Here is a 13,190-nt window from a genome sequence, read left to right as displayed (position 1 = left end):
GCATGCAATCACCAAAAGGTGTCCATTTATTTGGTAAATATACCATACAGAGGCACACCTATCACTATCAATTATTCAAAATGTGATGAACAAATCCAAATCCCAATCAGATAACTAGAGAAAAAATACAGGTTCTATTAATTTGCTAAGATAACTAAATGCTGTAAACTGCATCAATGCCTGCTTATCGCCTTAGACAAATGATCAAATGATCAAAAGCATTAAACAAAGAAAAGAAAAAACTCCACTACCAAATCTGTTTAGAAACTCACAGAAAAGTCAATAGAGGCATAACATCAAACACTTGGCATTCACTATCAGAGGCAGATCTCCTTTAGCCTCTTCGCGGCCGATTTGTCAATAGAATACTGCACCAAAATAAATTAGGACATAAGTTCTCAAATCCATGTCAATCAATCGAAAAACCGACACAGACGCACAAGCCTATAGATATACAAAAGCGAATACGTATATGTAGAAACCTTGTTGAGGATCCAGAGAGAGTGGTTGTAGGTCCTGTGGAAGATCTCATCGACGGCTTTGGGATCGGTGACCTCTACATCTCTGTAGTTGACGAAATTCTCGCGGACGTACTTGGCGTAGTACGGCCTTGTATCCTCCGGCAATCGCCTCACTAGCCTCAGCACGGCAGCGTAAGCTCTCAATGCTCTCTCCATCTCTCTCCCAGTTCAGAACTTTTGGACAGAAATCACCGGTTGGAGCGATTTCAACTAGATCATCCGATGGGCCTTTACCTTTAAAAGAAGCCCATATTTAGATGGGCCCTGAAAGTGCTTGGTCATGTGAATTTGTGAATCAAGACCTGGTTAAACCAGTAGTACAAGAAGGTGGCCCAACTTATTTTTGTGTATAGGCCCATTTTTTGCCCCCTTATCTTGTTTTTGTGGCCCACTGAGCCTAAACATGCTAGGTAAGGTTTTTTTTCTCTTAAAACTGATGCAAATAGGGCTCACAATGGCTCACATGCCCAAGAGGTTTTAGTGGGCCTGGCCCAAGCCCAACATAATAAATTTATATCTAACTCATAACTGAAAACCATACTGGTTGACAGAGAGAGAATTGTCCGCCCTTATAAATTAGACTTGGGACTCCAATTTTAACGATGTGGGATAGTCCTACATCAACCACGTATTCTATAATAATTAATCACCTAATAATTTCCTTAAGCAATGCCCCTCCATCCTCCTGCAATATGTATTTTTTTTTTTTTTTGCCCTTTTGCAACATGCATGACAGTGATGACATGGGCTGATGTCTACCAGATGCCTCCCCTTCCAAGGACACAGCATATCCGAGCCACGTGTAGCGAATCAATTCAACTCTAATTCAAACAACACCGATTAAATGATTAAATCCACCGCATGGATTCGATTATCCCGAATATCGAGGTAACTCCTTCACCGCCTGACTTATCGGATGTTAGAGGGAAACAAAATCATACATACGAAACAAAAGACTACACACGTGATCTGGTTCTTTGTGGTTTTATGATAACAAGAGAACCAGATCTATATAATGGGTCCCCCTACCCTACTGCCACACTTATAAGAGCATCCACAATGGTGCTACTTGTGCACACACTCCAAATTTCAGTAAATTATATTCTCTCTCTTCTCATTTCTCTTAGGTGGCACAATTTAATTGGGTGATTGGGTCCCACAATCTATACTATTCATCAACACTCCATACATTCCAACACTCTATATTCATTTTCTTTATTTTCTCTCTCTTCTTTTTCATCATCTCTCTTATTTTTCATCACCTCTCTCTTCCTTTTTATCTTCTCTCTCTTTCCATCATCTCTCTCTTACTTTTCATCACATCTCTCTTCCTTTTTCATCACCTCTCTCTTCACTATTCATCAATTATCATACACTTCAAAGATCAAGTATGAACTAATTTTTCAAGTGTCATTTTTTATCACAAGTGTGCATGTAGTGCTTAACTTATCAAGAAAGTATCATCTCAAGTACCCATTGTGAACATCTAGCACTTAATTTATCAAGAAAGTATCATCTCAATCACTTCAAAATCATCCCATTGTGGATGCTCTAACAAGCCGTGACGCCGTGTCAGTTTTGTATTCAAAGCCAGCCAACCTGTCTATCTCGATCTGCCTCCCGTTTACTTCACTCTCATTAAAACCAAACCCCACTCCTTTTCTACTTCTTCTACGACTGTTTTCTCTTCACTTGCTCTTTTGGGGGCGCAATGGGAGACGACGAGTGGGTTCTGGTTCGACTACCCGCAGAGAGGGATGTGTGGAGTCCAAGTTTAGTAGAAGATGACTCTAGACCGTTAAAGCTGACATTCGGCGGCCCCGCCAAGCACTGGACGGATGCCGTTCCGATTGGCGCTGGCCGGCTCGGTGCCATGGTTTGGGGCGGAGTTGCAACAGAGCTTATCCAGCTTAACGGTAATACAGAGCTCTCAATGCCCGCATTTTGTTTCCTTTTTTTTTTAGCAAAGAAAAGCAGTACTAGTCGATCGAAATAGACGAAATTTACGATGTAAAAAGCACGTCCTCTTCTGGTTCTACTCTTAATTGGTTCTTGGATTAGGATTTTAACGCCTCTGCGAAAATGCATGTGTACAAAAATCAGTTGATTTAAGCAATTTATCATCTTTTGACTCAATTTGAACTGGTTTTGGTGTTTGTTAGCTATTCAGTTCCTGCATTGTGCGATTTCTTTCTAATCATATGTACTATAGCAACTAAACAGAGATTGATGCCATTTGTTACTGCAATTTTATTTGAATTGGCAGCATTAATTCTTGGATTTTTGTGCAGAGGATACGCTCTGGACTGGGACTCCTGGCAACTATACAAACCCGAAAGCTCCAGAGGCTCTATCAGAAGTCAGAAAACTCGTCAATGATGGCAAGTATTCTGAAGCCACTGATGCAGCAGTTAAGTTATCAGATGATTCTCCCGATGTAAGTGTCTTCAATAAGTAAATATCTTAGCTAGCTTCTTAATTTGCGGTGTAGTACTGTACTCTAGCTAAGATTGCTACTAAGAAGCGGAGGTTAAGACTCGGTTTTGTTTTAGCATTACATGTTTTTGCTTATTTTGAGAAGAAAAAGAAAGTGCGGAAATGAGGCAGAAGTGGGCAATGGTGAACAATGCTAAAACAATCCTTAATGGTAAAGGGGTTCTACCTAATTAATCTTTAAGTTAGATGCATTACATGGTTAAAAATTAAAATGCTTTGACAGCCATGACTGTCTAGTAGTTATGCTACTGAAAAAATATGTTTAGAATGGGCTTCGAAAGTCTTCTCTTGTACTTTAGGATTGGGTCATGGTATGACTCTCATATTAAGCTTGAGATTCGTGGGCATGATAGCCAAAGTGCTAATTACTTTGATTTATTTTTTGATAGTATTCTCGTTTCATCTCTTATGCCTTGTATTTGCTTATAGCATTATTCTTGCCTCAACTTGGGTGTGTTGTGAGTTTGTAGGAAATCTATGTACTGCATACTTTGTTTGAAAGGTCAATGTTAGTGGTTTCATATCTCATGATTCTCATCGTGGTGCTTCATTCGCTTTTCCTTTTTCTATTGATTGTGAAGGTTTACCAACCGCTTGGAGATATCAAGCTAGAATTTGATGACTCCCATCTGAAGTATGCTGAAAAAACATATCAAAGAGAGCTAGACTTGGATACATCAACAGTAAAAGTCAAATACTCTGTTGATGACGTAGAGTTTACGAGGGAACATTTTGCTTCTTTCCCTGACCAAGTAATTGTGACAAAGATTTCTGCTAGCAAATCTGGGTCATTAACGTTTGTTGTGTATCTGGACAGCAAGTTGGATCACAATTCACATGTGAATGGGGGAAATCAGATTATTTTGGAAGGAAGCTGTCCTGGCAAAAGAACCCCCCCAAAACTGAGTGCCAATGACAAACCAGAAGGAATTCAATTTTCTTCTATTCTTGATGTACAGATTAGTGATGGAAAGGGAACTATAAAAGTTTTGGATGACAATAAGTTGAAGGTTGAAGGTTCTGATTGGGCTGTTTTGCTTCTAGTGGCTTCCTCTTCATTTGATGGACCATTCACTAAACCTTCGGAATCGAGAAAGGATCCTGATTCAGATTCACTCGGTATGTTGACATCAGCAAAAAAATATTCATATTCTGATCTTTATTCACGGCATTTGGATGACTACCAGAATCTTTTCCATCGTGTCTCCTTGACACTTTCAAAAAGCACAAAGAGTGCTTTGGAAGACGGATCTCTGTTTATGAAGAAATGTATGTCCAATGCTGATGATTTATGCTCCAGGGAAAGTGAAGACATCGCAGTTCCAACTGCAGTAAGGGTGAAGTCTTTTCAAAGTGATGAAGATCCGTCCTTGGTGGAGCTCTTATTTCATTATGGTCGATATTTGCTTATTTCCTGTTCACGGCCTGGAACCCAGGTGGCAAATCTTCAGGGCATATGGAATAATAAAATTGATCCTCCATGGGAGTATGTTTTGCATTCTCTTTCTTGCTCTTTTCATAATTTTGGTAATACTTGATGTGTGATACTTTTTTCCTGCCGGGGTGGTTGGTACTTGGTAGTCTCTGCTCACCCCAATACTACCTTACTACCTTTTGATTGGAACCTTCCTGTAGCGGAAGAAAGTTAGGGCTCTGCATAATGTATAGATTTTAAATGACCAATGACCAAGCCCATTTTAAACCATCTATTCCAAAGTATGTGACATAATCATAATCTGCTTTGGTTTAGAGTTACATTATTGACATAATTACTTCGGGAATGGTCGAGTAATTGCTGCACTCATATGATAATTAAAATATAACCCAAACAGGAATAGTAGTCCAAGAGAGGCATTTTCCTTTAAACCCCACACTACTGCACGGGACAACCCACAAAATAAAAGAAAAAAAATGGGTTGGGGGGAGGGAGAAATAAGTCGTAAGAATCTAGGGAATCCTATTTCTTGTATGTTCCTCCCAATGTGAATATATTGTAAATAGTTCAGTAACATATCCTCCTGGAGAGTCGAAATCTCCAGAGGGACATGGGAAAGAAGATGAACTAGATAAATAAAGTGAAATGTATCTGGGATTGGTATTTCTCTTGTGTTTCTAAAGTCCATATAATAAATTAAATGCAGGGCGTGGACCATATTAATTTCTTATCATTCACAGGACATCAACTTTGGTCACATCAAGAGTTATTTTGTACTTTTTTATTCCCACAGATATGTTTACTTATATGGATTTTTCTGTATTATGTCAGTTGTGCTCAACATTTGAACATTAATCTTCAAATGAACTATTGGCCATCTCTTCCTTGCAACCTCAGAGAGTGCCAGGAGCCCTTGTTTGATTACACGTCGTCACTATCAATCAATGGGAGTAAAACTGCAAAAGTAAGATTTCTTATTTCTTGTTCATTTACTTTTCTTATTTCTGGTTCAAGTTGGAAACCTGCCTAGATGTAATAGGTTATCAGTTTGATTAGGCTTTGACTTTTTAGTGGAGATAAGTTTATAGACAAATGACTAGTATTATGTATTGAGCCTTCTTGGAAAAATTCAAGGAATTTGCTATGCATTGGAAATGTTGTTCTCATTTCTGATCCTATAAAAGGTACGCTACCCTGAACCCTAAACTGCTTGGCATATGCTTTTCACAATTGTGAGACAATGAATTGGGAATTGGATCTTTTACCTCTTTCTGCGATCTACAATGCAATTTCCAAAGCCAAGCTCAAGCAGCCCTCGGAAGATAGCTTGGTATCAAAAGGGGGCACTTTCCTAGTGAACTCTTATATCATCCTTTCCCAACCTCAGGTGGAGTTCGGATAACCTTCCCTTTGGGACAAATCTTCAAATGCAGATTTCCACAGAAAGTTACCTTTTTTGGCGTCGGAGTCAATTTTGGAAAGAATCGTAACACTAGACAATCACCCAAAAAAGCAGCACTGGTGTTTCTTGTGAATGTTTCACACAGACACAGTAAGACTGCTCCTTCATTACTGGGCTACTGAAATTTGAGCTTTAGCCCACAGTATCATGGGGATGAACTGGCTGTAGATGCCAACATGGATGATGAACTTAGGGCATGGAGTTTTTGTGAGAGATCTATTAGGGGTAAAAAGCTTTTCAGTTCAAGTCCTTTGTAAATCTTTGGATAATGTGGAAGGAGAGGAATATAAGGGCTTTTGAAGTGAAGGAAACTCATCTAGCCATTATTAAAGAGAAATAATTACAATCTATTTGCTAATGGTTCAATGAAAGACCTGATAGAGAGATGAGGACTTTCTGCTTCATGTTTTTACTCGACTCATGGTCTCATTGTTAGACCTCTCTTTTGTCTTGAAGTTGCCTCTTTTGTTCTATGTTTGAGTTTGTTCGGTTCTCATCTGTACTTGTAATCGAGAGGCACCTGTTTGGAATGCCGTCCTTCAATGAATTCTTTTAAGCTTCTCAGACAATGTAAGCTTAATGAGAGAAAAATGAAATGGTTTGAGATGTTTCATTCTTAAGTCTTGCTATCATGCTTCCAGCCCACCTATCTCCAGCAATTGAGGCAACCAACCAGCGGAAGATGCCTAGTGGTAGCCCACTCCTTACACTTGCACAAGGTGCAAGGTTCGATTCCCTCCTCCCTAAAAAAAAAAAAACACACATAACCTCATAACTTATTAAAAAAACAACCAGCTGAAAGCTGCATGCTCACATTAGTAACCTTAGAATTTTAAAAAAATAAAAATTCCTTTTGCGGTTATTGCTTCTTGGCCTCTAGTACATTTTTTCCCCACAATTTTCTTATACCATCAACCCTCTCCATGGGTTTTATGCAACAACTCTGCTGCCAAACATGAATAACTAAATAAATATATAAATTAAGAACTAATGCCTTAATCTTTGATGGCCCTTTTACTTATCAATGTTTCTTTGTTTTTTGTTAACAAATGTTACAGGTGAACTATGAAGCAAGTGGCTGGGTTGTACATCAAGTTACTGACCTATGGGCAAAAACCTCACCAGATAAAGGGCTCGCAGTCTGGGCTTTGTGGCCAATGGGTGGTGCGTGGCTATGCACACATCTTTGGGAGTACTATATGTACACATTGGACAAAGTAAGATTCATGATTTCAATGACTTGTGTGTAGCTTATCCACATAGATTAAGGGGAAAAAAAAACAAAAGCAAAATATTGTACCGCAAGTAATGAAGAGGCTTGTATAAAAATATTGATAATAATTTTCTACATGGTAAGGCATTGCTAATTGTGCTTTTTAATTAGGATTTCCTGAAAAATAAGGCGTATCCTTTAATGGAAAGTTGTGTGTCATTTCTGTTGGACTGGTTGATCGAAGGCCGTGGAGAATATCTAGAAACCAATCCTTCAACTTCACCGGAGCATATGTTTGTTGCTCCGGATGGTAAGCAGGCTAGCGTGAGCTACTCATCAACGATGGACATGGCAATAATAAAAGAGGTTTTCTCCGCTATTGTTTTTGCAGCTGAGGTAAATTTGACATACTAAATTATTGAAGTCCATCTTAGTTTTCTATTTTAAATATCCTCATCTTGGGCAGCCAATAAGTTATATATGAACAGATTTTGGGAAGGAGTGATGATGTAATTGTTCAAAAAGTTCGTGAGGCTCAACCAAAGCTTCCACCAACAAAAATTGCTAGAGATGGTTCTATTATGGAATGGGTATGTTGGTGGCCTGATTAAAATCCTCAGTATTTTACTGAGTGTTAATTCTATCGAGTTTTCTATGCTATTGATTTGCTTAATTCATTTTCTGTGGGAATAAGATTTCATTTTATTTTATGACAGGCACAAGATTTTGAGGATCCAGAGGTGCATCATAGACATGTATCACACCTATTTGGCCTGTTTCCAGGGCATACAATCACTATTGAGAAAACTCCAGACCTGTGTAAAGCTGCAGACTATACCCTTTACAAAAGAGGTATACATGGGGAAAATTATGAAAATAATTTGTCCAGACATGTCCAGTCCAGGGGCATTTGCACAAGTTAAAATAATGTTTTTCCAACATCTGGGTTATAAGGCATCTATGGCCGTCTATAGTAAATAGTCATGAAAAATTCATTTGGAGATATTAGTATATGCTTAGCACTTTAAACATACCAGACATGATTTTTTTCACAAAACTGGAACTTTCATCTTCAAGACGCCTGTAATGCATATTTTACATCAATAATGCAGTTCACTATAGAGACCTATTGTGGTGATCTACTATGTGTACTATGTAGTATATGTTCCAGGAAAATCTTGGATCATGCTAGCTGTAGCAGTCTGTCATTTCTGTGACTCGTTGATTAACTTTTTATAACTTCAATTGGTTCTGCATTCTGTCTATATTTGTTTACGTTCTCATTATCTGGAACAGGAGAAGATGGTCCAGGATGGTCAACCATGTGGAAAACTACTTTGTGGGCACGTCTTCACAATAGTGAGCATGCATATCGAATGGTCAAGCACTTGTTTATTTTGGTGGATCCAGATCATGAAAGTGATTATGAAGGAGGACTATATAGCAACTTGTTCACTGCACATCCTCCTTTCCAAATTGATGCAAACTTTGGGTAAGTTGCATTCATTTGTTTGTATGTTTCATGAAAGGTCTGACTTGAGGTATCAACTCAATTATCTCCCTAATTGAGCCTTACATGTTCCCCACAAGCCTCTATTCAGGAATTTTGTTTTGCAGCCTAGATGAAAGGTGCCTACAAGATCAGAGCTTATTAAGTAGGTTTACACGCAACTAATTAGATTTTACTCAAATCGTGAAATATTTGTTTTGCAATGTCGAAAACAAAAATGGCGGGCATGTCTTAGAAGTATATATATTTATATAATCCATGCTTGTTGCAAATGGGGCTGCTATGCCCATATATCATTAGATACTGAAAATATAGGTTATTTAGAATAAGTGACAGAAATTGAGTAAGAAGTAGAACTTCTTTAAAAACAGGATGGAAAACTACAATAGAAAATTCAAAATACCATGATCGTGAGTAGCTCTTTATCCAAGTTGTTCAAAATTGCGGTACTTAATTTGTCTTTGTTTTGTGGGGGATAAATGTCATTAATTAAACTGCAAGACAAATTCTCTAGATTTGTACTTGTACTTGGATTCTACATTATCTCTATATGCAGTTGTTTATCATATCATATATAGGTAAATCAAGTTTGACTAGAAAGCTAGTGATTGAAAAATCTCTTGATTTTGCAATTGTGGGTGTCAGTTTTTCAGCTGCAGTTGCAGAAATGCTTGTGCAGAGCACCCTAAAGGATTTGTATTTATTACCCGCTCTTCCACGGGACAAGTGGGCCAACGGTTGTGTGAAAGGATTGAGAGCACGCGGTGGCCTGACAGTCAGCATATGCTGGAAAGAGGGAGATCTTCATGAAGTTGGTCTTTGGTCGAAGGAACACAATTCCCTTCAAAGAATACACTATAGAGGAACTACAGCGACAGCAAATATATCATCCGGCAGAGTGTACACATTCAATCGAAAGTTGAGATGCGTGAAGACTTGCTCTCTCTCAAAATAAACCCTATGTTGACTACAAAGATGGAACAAATCTCAGGGGAAGAACATTCTTTTCATATTTCGTAATAAATCGATGGAGGAGCGATTGTTCTCCACATTCTTTTCATCTTTAATCTTTAGTATTTATCTCATGTACTATTATTCCAAACAAGCATCTTCTCTCTTATTTTATCTGTGTCATTCATAACAGGGACGGGTTAAGAATTCTTGTTTTATGCCTATGCAGTTGTTTGTCAATGATTTTCATTCACATTTATGATATTGTCCGCTTTGAATTTATCGGTTCCCGTGGATACATCAAATCCGCATAACTTTGTTCTTGGGCGTCTCACTTAATGGTATTTGGGTCTTAGGAAAAATGTCTCATACATATGTGAGAGGGGGCAAGCTCATATAAGCTCACATTACGTGGCTTGGCCAAACGATGCAGGACATATCAACGCATAACAATTACGGTTCTAGCTTGAGCTTGTCTGCAATTTCAGTGTTACTTTTGTCTATGGAACACGATCAATGAGTTCTGGTACGCCAGTAAGATTGGTCGAGTCCTAGTGCAGAGGAAACTAACTCTGACACAATCACAAAGAGTTCAAAGTCATTGAAACGTAACCAAAGTACTGGCGGGACAAACAAAAAAAAAAAAAAAAAAGACCAAAGTACTGGACGGACGTGATACAAATAGGGAGGGAATGGAGGACGATGAGCAAATAAGCAAGGTTCCTCAATATTTGTTTACTACTACTAGAAGTCTCCAAATCGGACGGTCTTAAATATCGAACGTGCAGTAACTCTCGTACTACTACTACACCACATAATTACCAAACCCTGAACAAAACCCTTGCCACTTCAGTTTCAGTGGAACTGAATCGACACTCCCCGGTTTAGAGAAAGAGAAAGAAATGGCTTGGCGCAGTGGAGGATCTGTTTCACGGTCCTTGATCTCCGCCGCAAGGGCTCCATCGCTACGTTCTTCTTCTTCGCTTTCCCGTCTCCGTCCACCTCAGCTCGCCGCCCCTCGATCGCCTTCGCGGCGTAGTCCCTTTCCTGCCTCCAGGTACGTGTAGTCTTGGAACTTGGACTAGAAGACGTTGAGAAAAGGGAAAAACGACATTTTATTGAACGATAAGAGAGGAATTGAATAGAGAAGCGCAGACATGTTTTTATGACAGTATGACTGCAATTTACCATGGATTTATGGTTGCATTGTGATTGAAAAACCTCGACCATTAACATCCTTCAGGAATGATCTCTTTTACGGAGGCACCTTAGTATTTGATTTTCTCTTCTGTATAGTTTTGGCAAAGAGATGTGGTTTAACATTAGAATTTTGTTATTTATTCATTATGTGGGAATATCATTTCTGTATCTGTTTTACCATTATCTGCTTATAAGTTTTGTGTCTTTTAATTGAATTTTGTACTGCATATAACTGTATAGTTTTGTGTAGCTAGGAGTTCTGTCGGTGTTAGAATGGTAAAAGAAAAATGCAGTATCCGTCAATTCAAATTTCTTGGCTGCTGTACTGTTGAGTAGGATCTCTTTTCACGGAAGTCTGAGTGTGTGCTTGTTTTCAGCTGAATTTGTGTTTTCTCGTCCCTGTCAGCATCTTGTGGTTAAATAACTTGTATTTATGTCACTGCTTGGTTCTGCTTTTCTAGGAATTTTGGAGAATTGGGATGTGCTCAATCATTCTTACCTCTTCATAGCATGGTGGTTACGGCCAGACTTACATCACACCTTACTGCAAATTTGCGGGCTTGTTGCGAGCTGTCTCATGGTACCTTCTGCCGTACTTGTCAGGATCGCTAGTTGTGGCTTTGTGAGTCATACTATTTCTAGGACAAATGATGGAACAAAATTAGGATTGCTATTTTTTTTTAATTTACTTTTGGCTTATGTCATTCCTATGTGGATGCCTGAATGACTTCACTGTTCCACAATCTGAGTGCTCTCTCTCTGTGTGTGTGTGTATTTGATTGAAATGAGGTATAAATTAGGCAGGCCGTGGTTAAATTCTTAAATTTGGTTGATAAGATGGAATTGGGATTGGAATTGATAGGTAGGAATGGAAAAGATGGTTGATGCACATGGACTTTCAATCAGCTAGAGATGCGATATAGTAGGTTCCCCATTTTTGTGTTATTTCTATTACAAAATCATCATTATGGTAAACCGTCAGTTTTGTATGTGTAATTTTATAAATGAGAATGACATTTATTATATTACAATAACATACCATTTAAATTTTTAGGTCATTGTGATGCTAAAGAATTGCTTTGAACGTTTTAGATCCCTTGGCAGTTGTTGGCTCTTGTTTTGTTGAGTGGTTTTTTTTTTTTTTCTTATAAGTTGCATTGTTTATACTGAAAAATTATTGCATTCAGTAACATAGTCATTATGTTAAAACCATGAAAGTTGGTGACAACCTTTTCCTAATTATCTCCTGTGGAACACTCAAGGGATTGAATTCTAAATCACCCCTTGCCTGATTAAAATCTGTATGAAATTTTTTTAATGGGTTACCTTATTCTTTTTGAAGAAATCGCTTTCATAATTATCGAATAGAGAAAAATGATTCGCAGCCATTTTCAGCTGGTTCAGAATTGAAGCTTGTTGGGTGGAAGTGATGTAGCTGAACTTTTTAGGATCTTTGGACATGATCTCAAGTATCAACTTGAGAAGGAGTTCTGGTGGTGGAAATTCATGAGGATGATCTCTTTGTAGTTCCCTTTTCTTTTATATAATTTTTACAATTTTACATTAAAGGGGGAAAAAACCCATTAGGATGATATAGATGTATTCAACTTAAGCATCTGAAGGATAATATAATCATACTTGTTGACATCTAACAATAACTACAAAATTTATTAACAACTTAGAAAATTTTAAAGAGATTACATGCTCCCCCTAAATTTGGTGTTCTTAACTCACATTTCTTAGCATTTTTGTGAATGAACAGATTTTCATGCACCAACCTACTGCTCAACATATTTTGATCTCCTTTGTACCTGAGCATAGTGTGCATGACAGAATTTCTTCTCTTTGTGATCTGCATCCACGTTCTTCCATATTTCTTTCACCTGCTTCTCTGTTGTATATCAGGTGGCTCTTGTGCACATTATTTGATGTATAACTCTGCGTTGTTTTTTTGACAAGATATGCTTAAAAACCATTCTTGTTACCCAGTCTCTTCTAAGATTGTCATATTTGAGTTTCACTTATAACAACAAGAATTCATGCATAATCTTATCCTCATTTTTGCTTGACATGTAGGTACTTGAGAGGCCATTGGATAGCTGATATACTGGAGCATTAAGGAGTGGAAATTTATCGTGGGAATTGCGCCTTTTGATTAGGGAAATTTAATAAAATGTTTTGTTCATGTTCTGGTTTCAAGCGTAATTTGGAATTTTTCAAATGCTTGTTTTGCAGGAACCTACATTTCAAGGTTTCCATCACTTTGCTTATATCATTAGTTTCTGTGATGTCTTAGTGTAAGGGTTAGATGTAACCTCTGCACATGCCGCCGTATTAAAAGCATTTTCTAGTGAACGGAAAGTCCCGAATCCCATTGATGGTGTGCTCATTTTTTTGGGTTA

At 38.1% G+C, this 13,190-nt stretch overlaps 3 protein-coding genes across 5 annotated transcripts; 2 read left to right on the top strand and 1 right to left on the bottom strand.

Annotated features, from left to right (window-relative positions):
- Positions 1-713, bottom strand: LOC120002833 (LYR motif-containing protein At3g19508). Its single transcript, XM_038851675.1, has 2 exons — positions 483-713; positions 1-368 (listed from the first exon to the last, which is right to left on the bottom strand). Exons 1-2 carry the CDS (start codon positions 675-677, stop codon positions 318-320), a joined length of 246 nt encoding a protein of 81 aa, XP_038707603.1. The 5' UTR covers positions 678-713; the 3' UTR covers positions 1-317.
- A 1,379-nt stretch (positions 714-2,092) lies between these two features.
- Positions 2,093-9,831, top strand: LOC120001573 (alpha-L-fucosidase 2-like). Its single transcript, XM_038849952.1, has 10 exons — positions 2,093-2,437; positions 2,813-2,958; positions 3,599-4,503; positions 5,284-5,416; positions 6,973-7,131; positions 7,299-7,523; positions 7,616-7,717; positions 7,844-7,979; positions 8,424-8,619; positions 9,283-9,831. Exons 1-10 carry the CDS (start codon positions 2,233-2,235, stop codon positions 9,590-9,592), a joined length of 2,517 nt encoding a protein of 838 aa, XP_038705880.1. The 5' UTR covers positions 2,093-2,232; the 3' UTR covers positions 9,593-9,831.
- A 548-nt stretch (positions 9,832-10,379) lies between these two features.
- Positions 10,380-13,190, top strand: LOC120001677 (protein NONRESPONDING TO OXYLIPINS 2, mitochondrial-like). 3 transcript variants are annotated; one of them, XM_038850097.1, is made up of 4 exons: positions 10,380-10,645; positions 11,250-11,368; positions 11,651-11,710; positions 12,865-13,190. In XM_038850097.1, exons 1-3 carry the CDS (start codon positions 10,491-10,493, stop codon positions 11,671-11,673), a joined length of 297 nt encoding a protein of 98 aa, XP_038706025.1. In that variant the 5' UTR covers positions 10,380-10,490; the 3' UTR covers positions 11,674-11,710; positions 12,865-13,190. The 3 variants fall into 3 exon arrangements, with proteins under 3 accessions (XP_038706025.1, XP_038706024.1, XP_038706026.1); XM_038850096.1 differs by lacking the exon at positions 11,651-11,710 and having other exon boundaries at positions 10,390-10,645; positions 11,250-11,410; XM_038850098.1 differs by lacking the exon at positions 11,651-11,710 and having other exon boundaries at positions 10,396-10,645.

This window comes from Tripterygium wilfordii, chromosome 7 (assembly GCF_013401445.1).
Source record: "Tripterygium wilfordii isolate XIE 37 chromosome 7, ASM1340144v1, whole genome shotgun sequence".
In the NCBI taxonomy this organism is placed as follows: Eukaryota; Viridiplantae; Streptophyta; class Magnoliopsida; order Celastrales; family Celastraceae; genus Tripterygium; species Tripterygium wilfordii.
This window is presented reverse-complemented; position numbering and strand designations above follow the sequence as displayed.

Coding starts and splice junctions, on each gene's coding strand:
- LOC120001677 (XM_038850096.1), top strand. CDS start 10,491: ATGGCTTGGCGCAGTGGAGGATCTGTTTCACGGTCCTTGATCTCCGCC. Junction 10,646..11,249: donor AGTCCCTTTCCTGCCTCCAG/GTACGTGTAGTC, acceptor CTGCTTTTCTAG/GAATTTTGGAGAATTGGGAT.
- LOC120002833 (XM_038851675.1), bottom strand. CDS start 677: ATGGAGAGAGCATTGAGAGCTTACGCTGCCGTGCTGAGGCTAGTGAGG. Junction 369..482: donor CTCTCTGGATCCTCAACAAG/GTTTCTACATAT, acceptor ATTTTGGTGCAG/TATTCTATTGACAAATCGGC.
- LOC120001573 (XM_038849952.1), top strand. CDS start 2,233: ATGGGAGACGACGAGTGGGTTCTGGTTCGACTACCCGCAGAGAGGGAT. Junction 7,132..7,298: donor ATATGTACACATTGGACAAA/GTAAGATTCATG, acceptor CTTTTTAATTAG/GATTTCCTGAAAAATAAGGC. Junction 7,524..7,615: donor CTATTGTTTTTGCAGCTGAG/GTAAATTTGACA, acceptor ATATATGAACAG/ATTTTGGGAAGGAGTGATGA.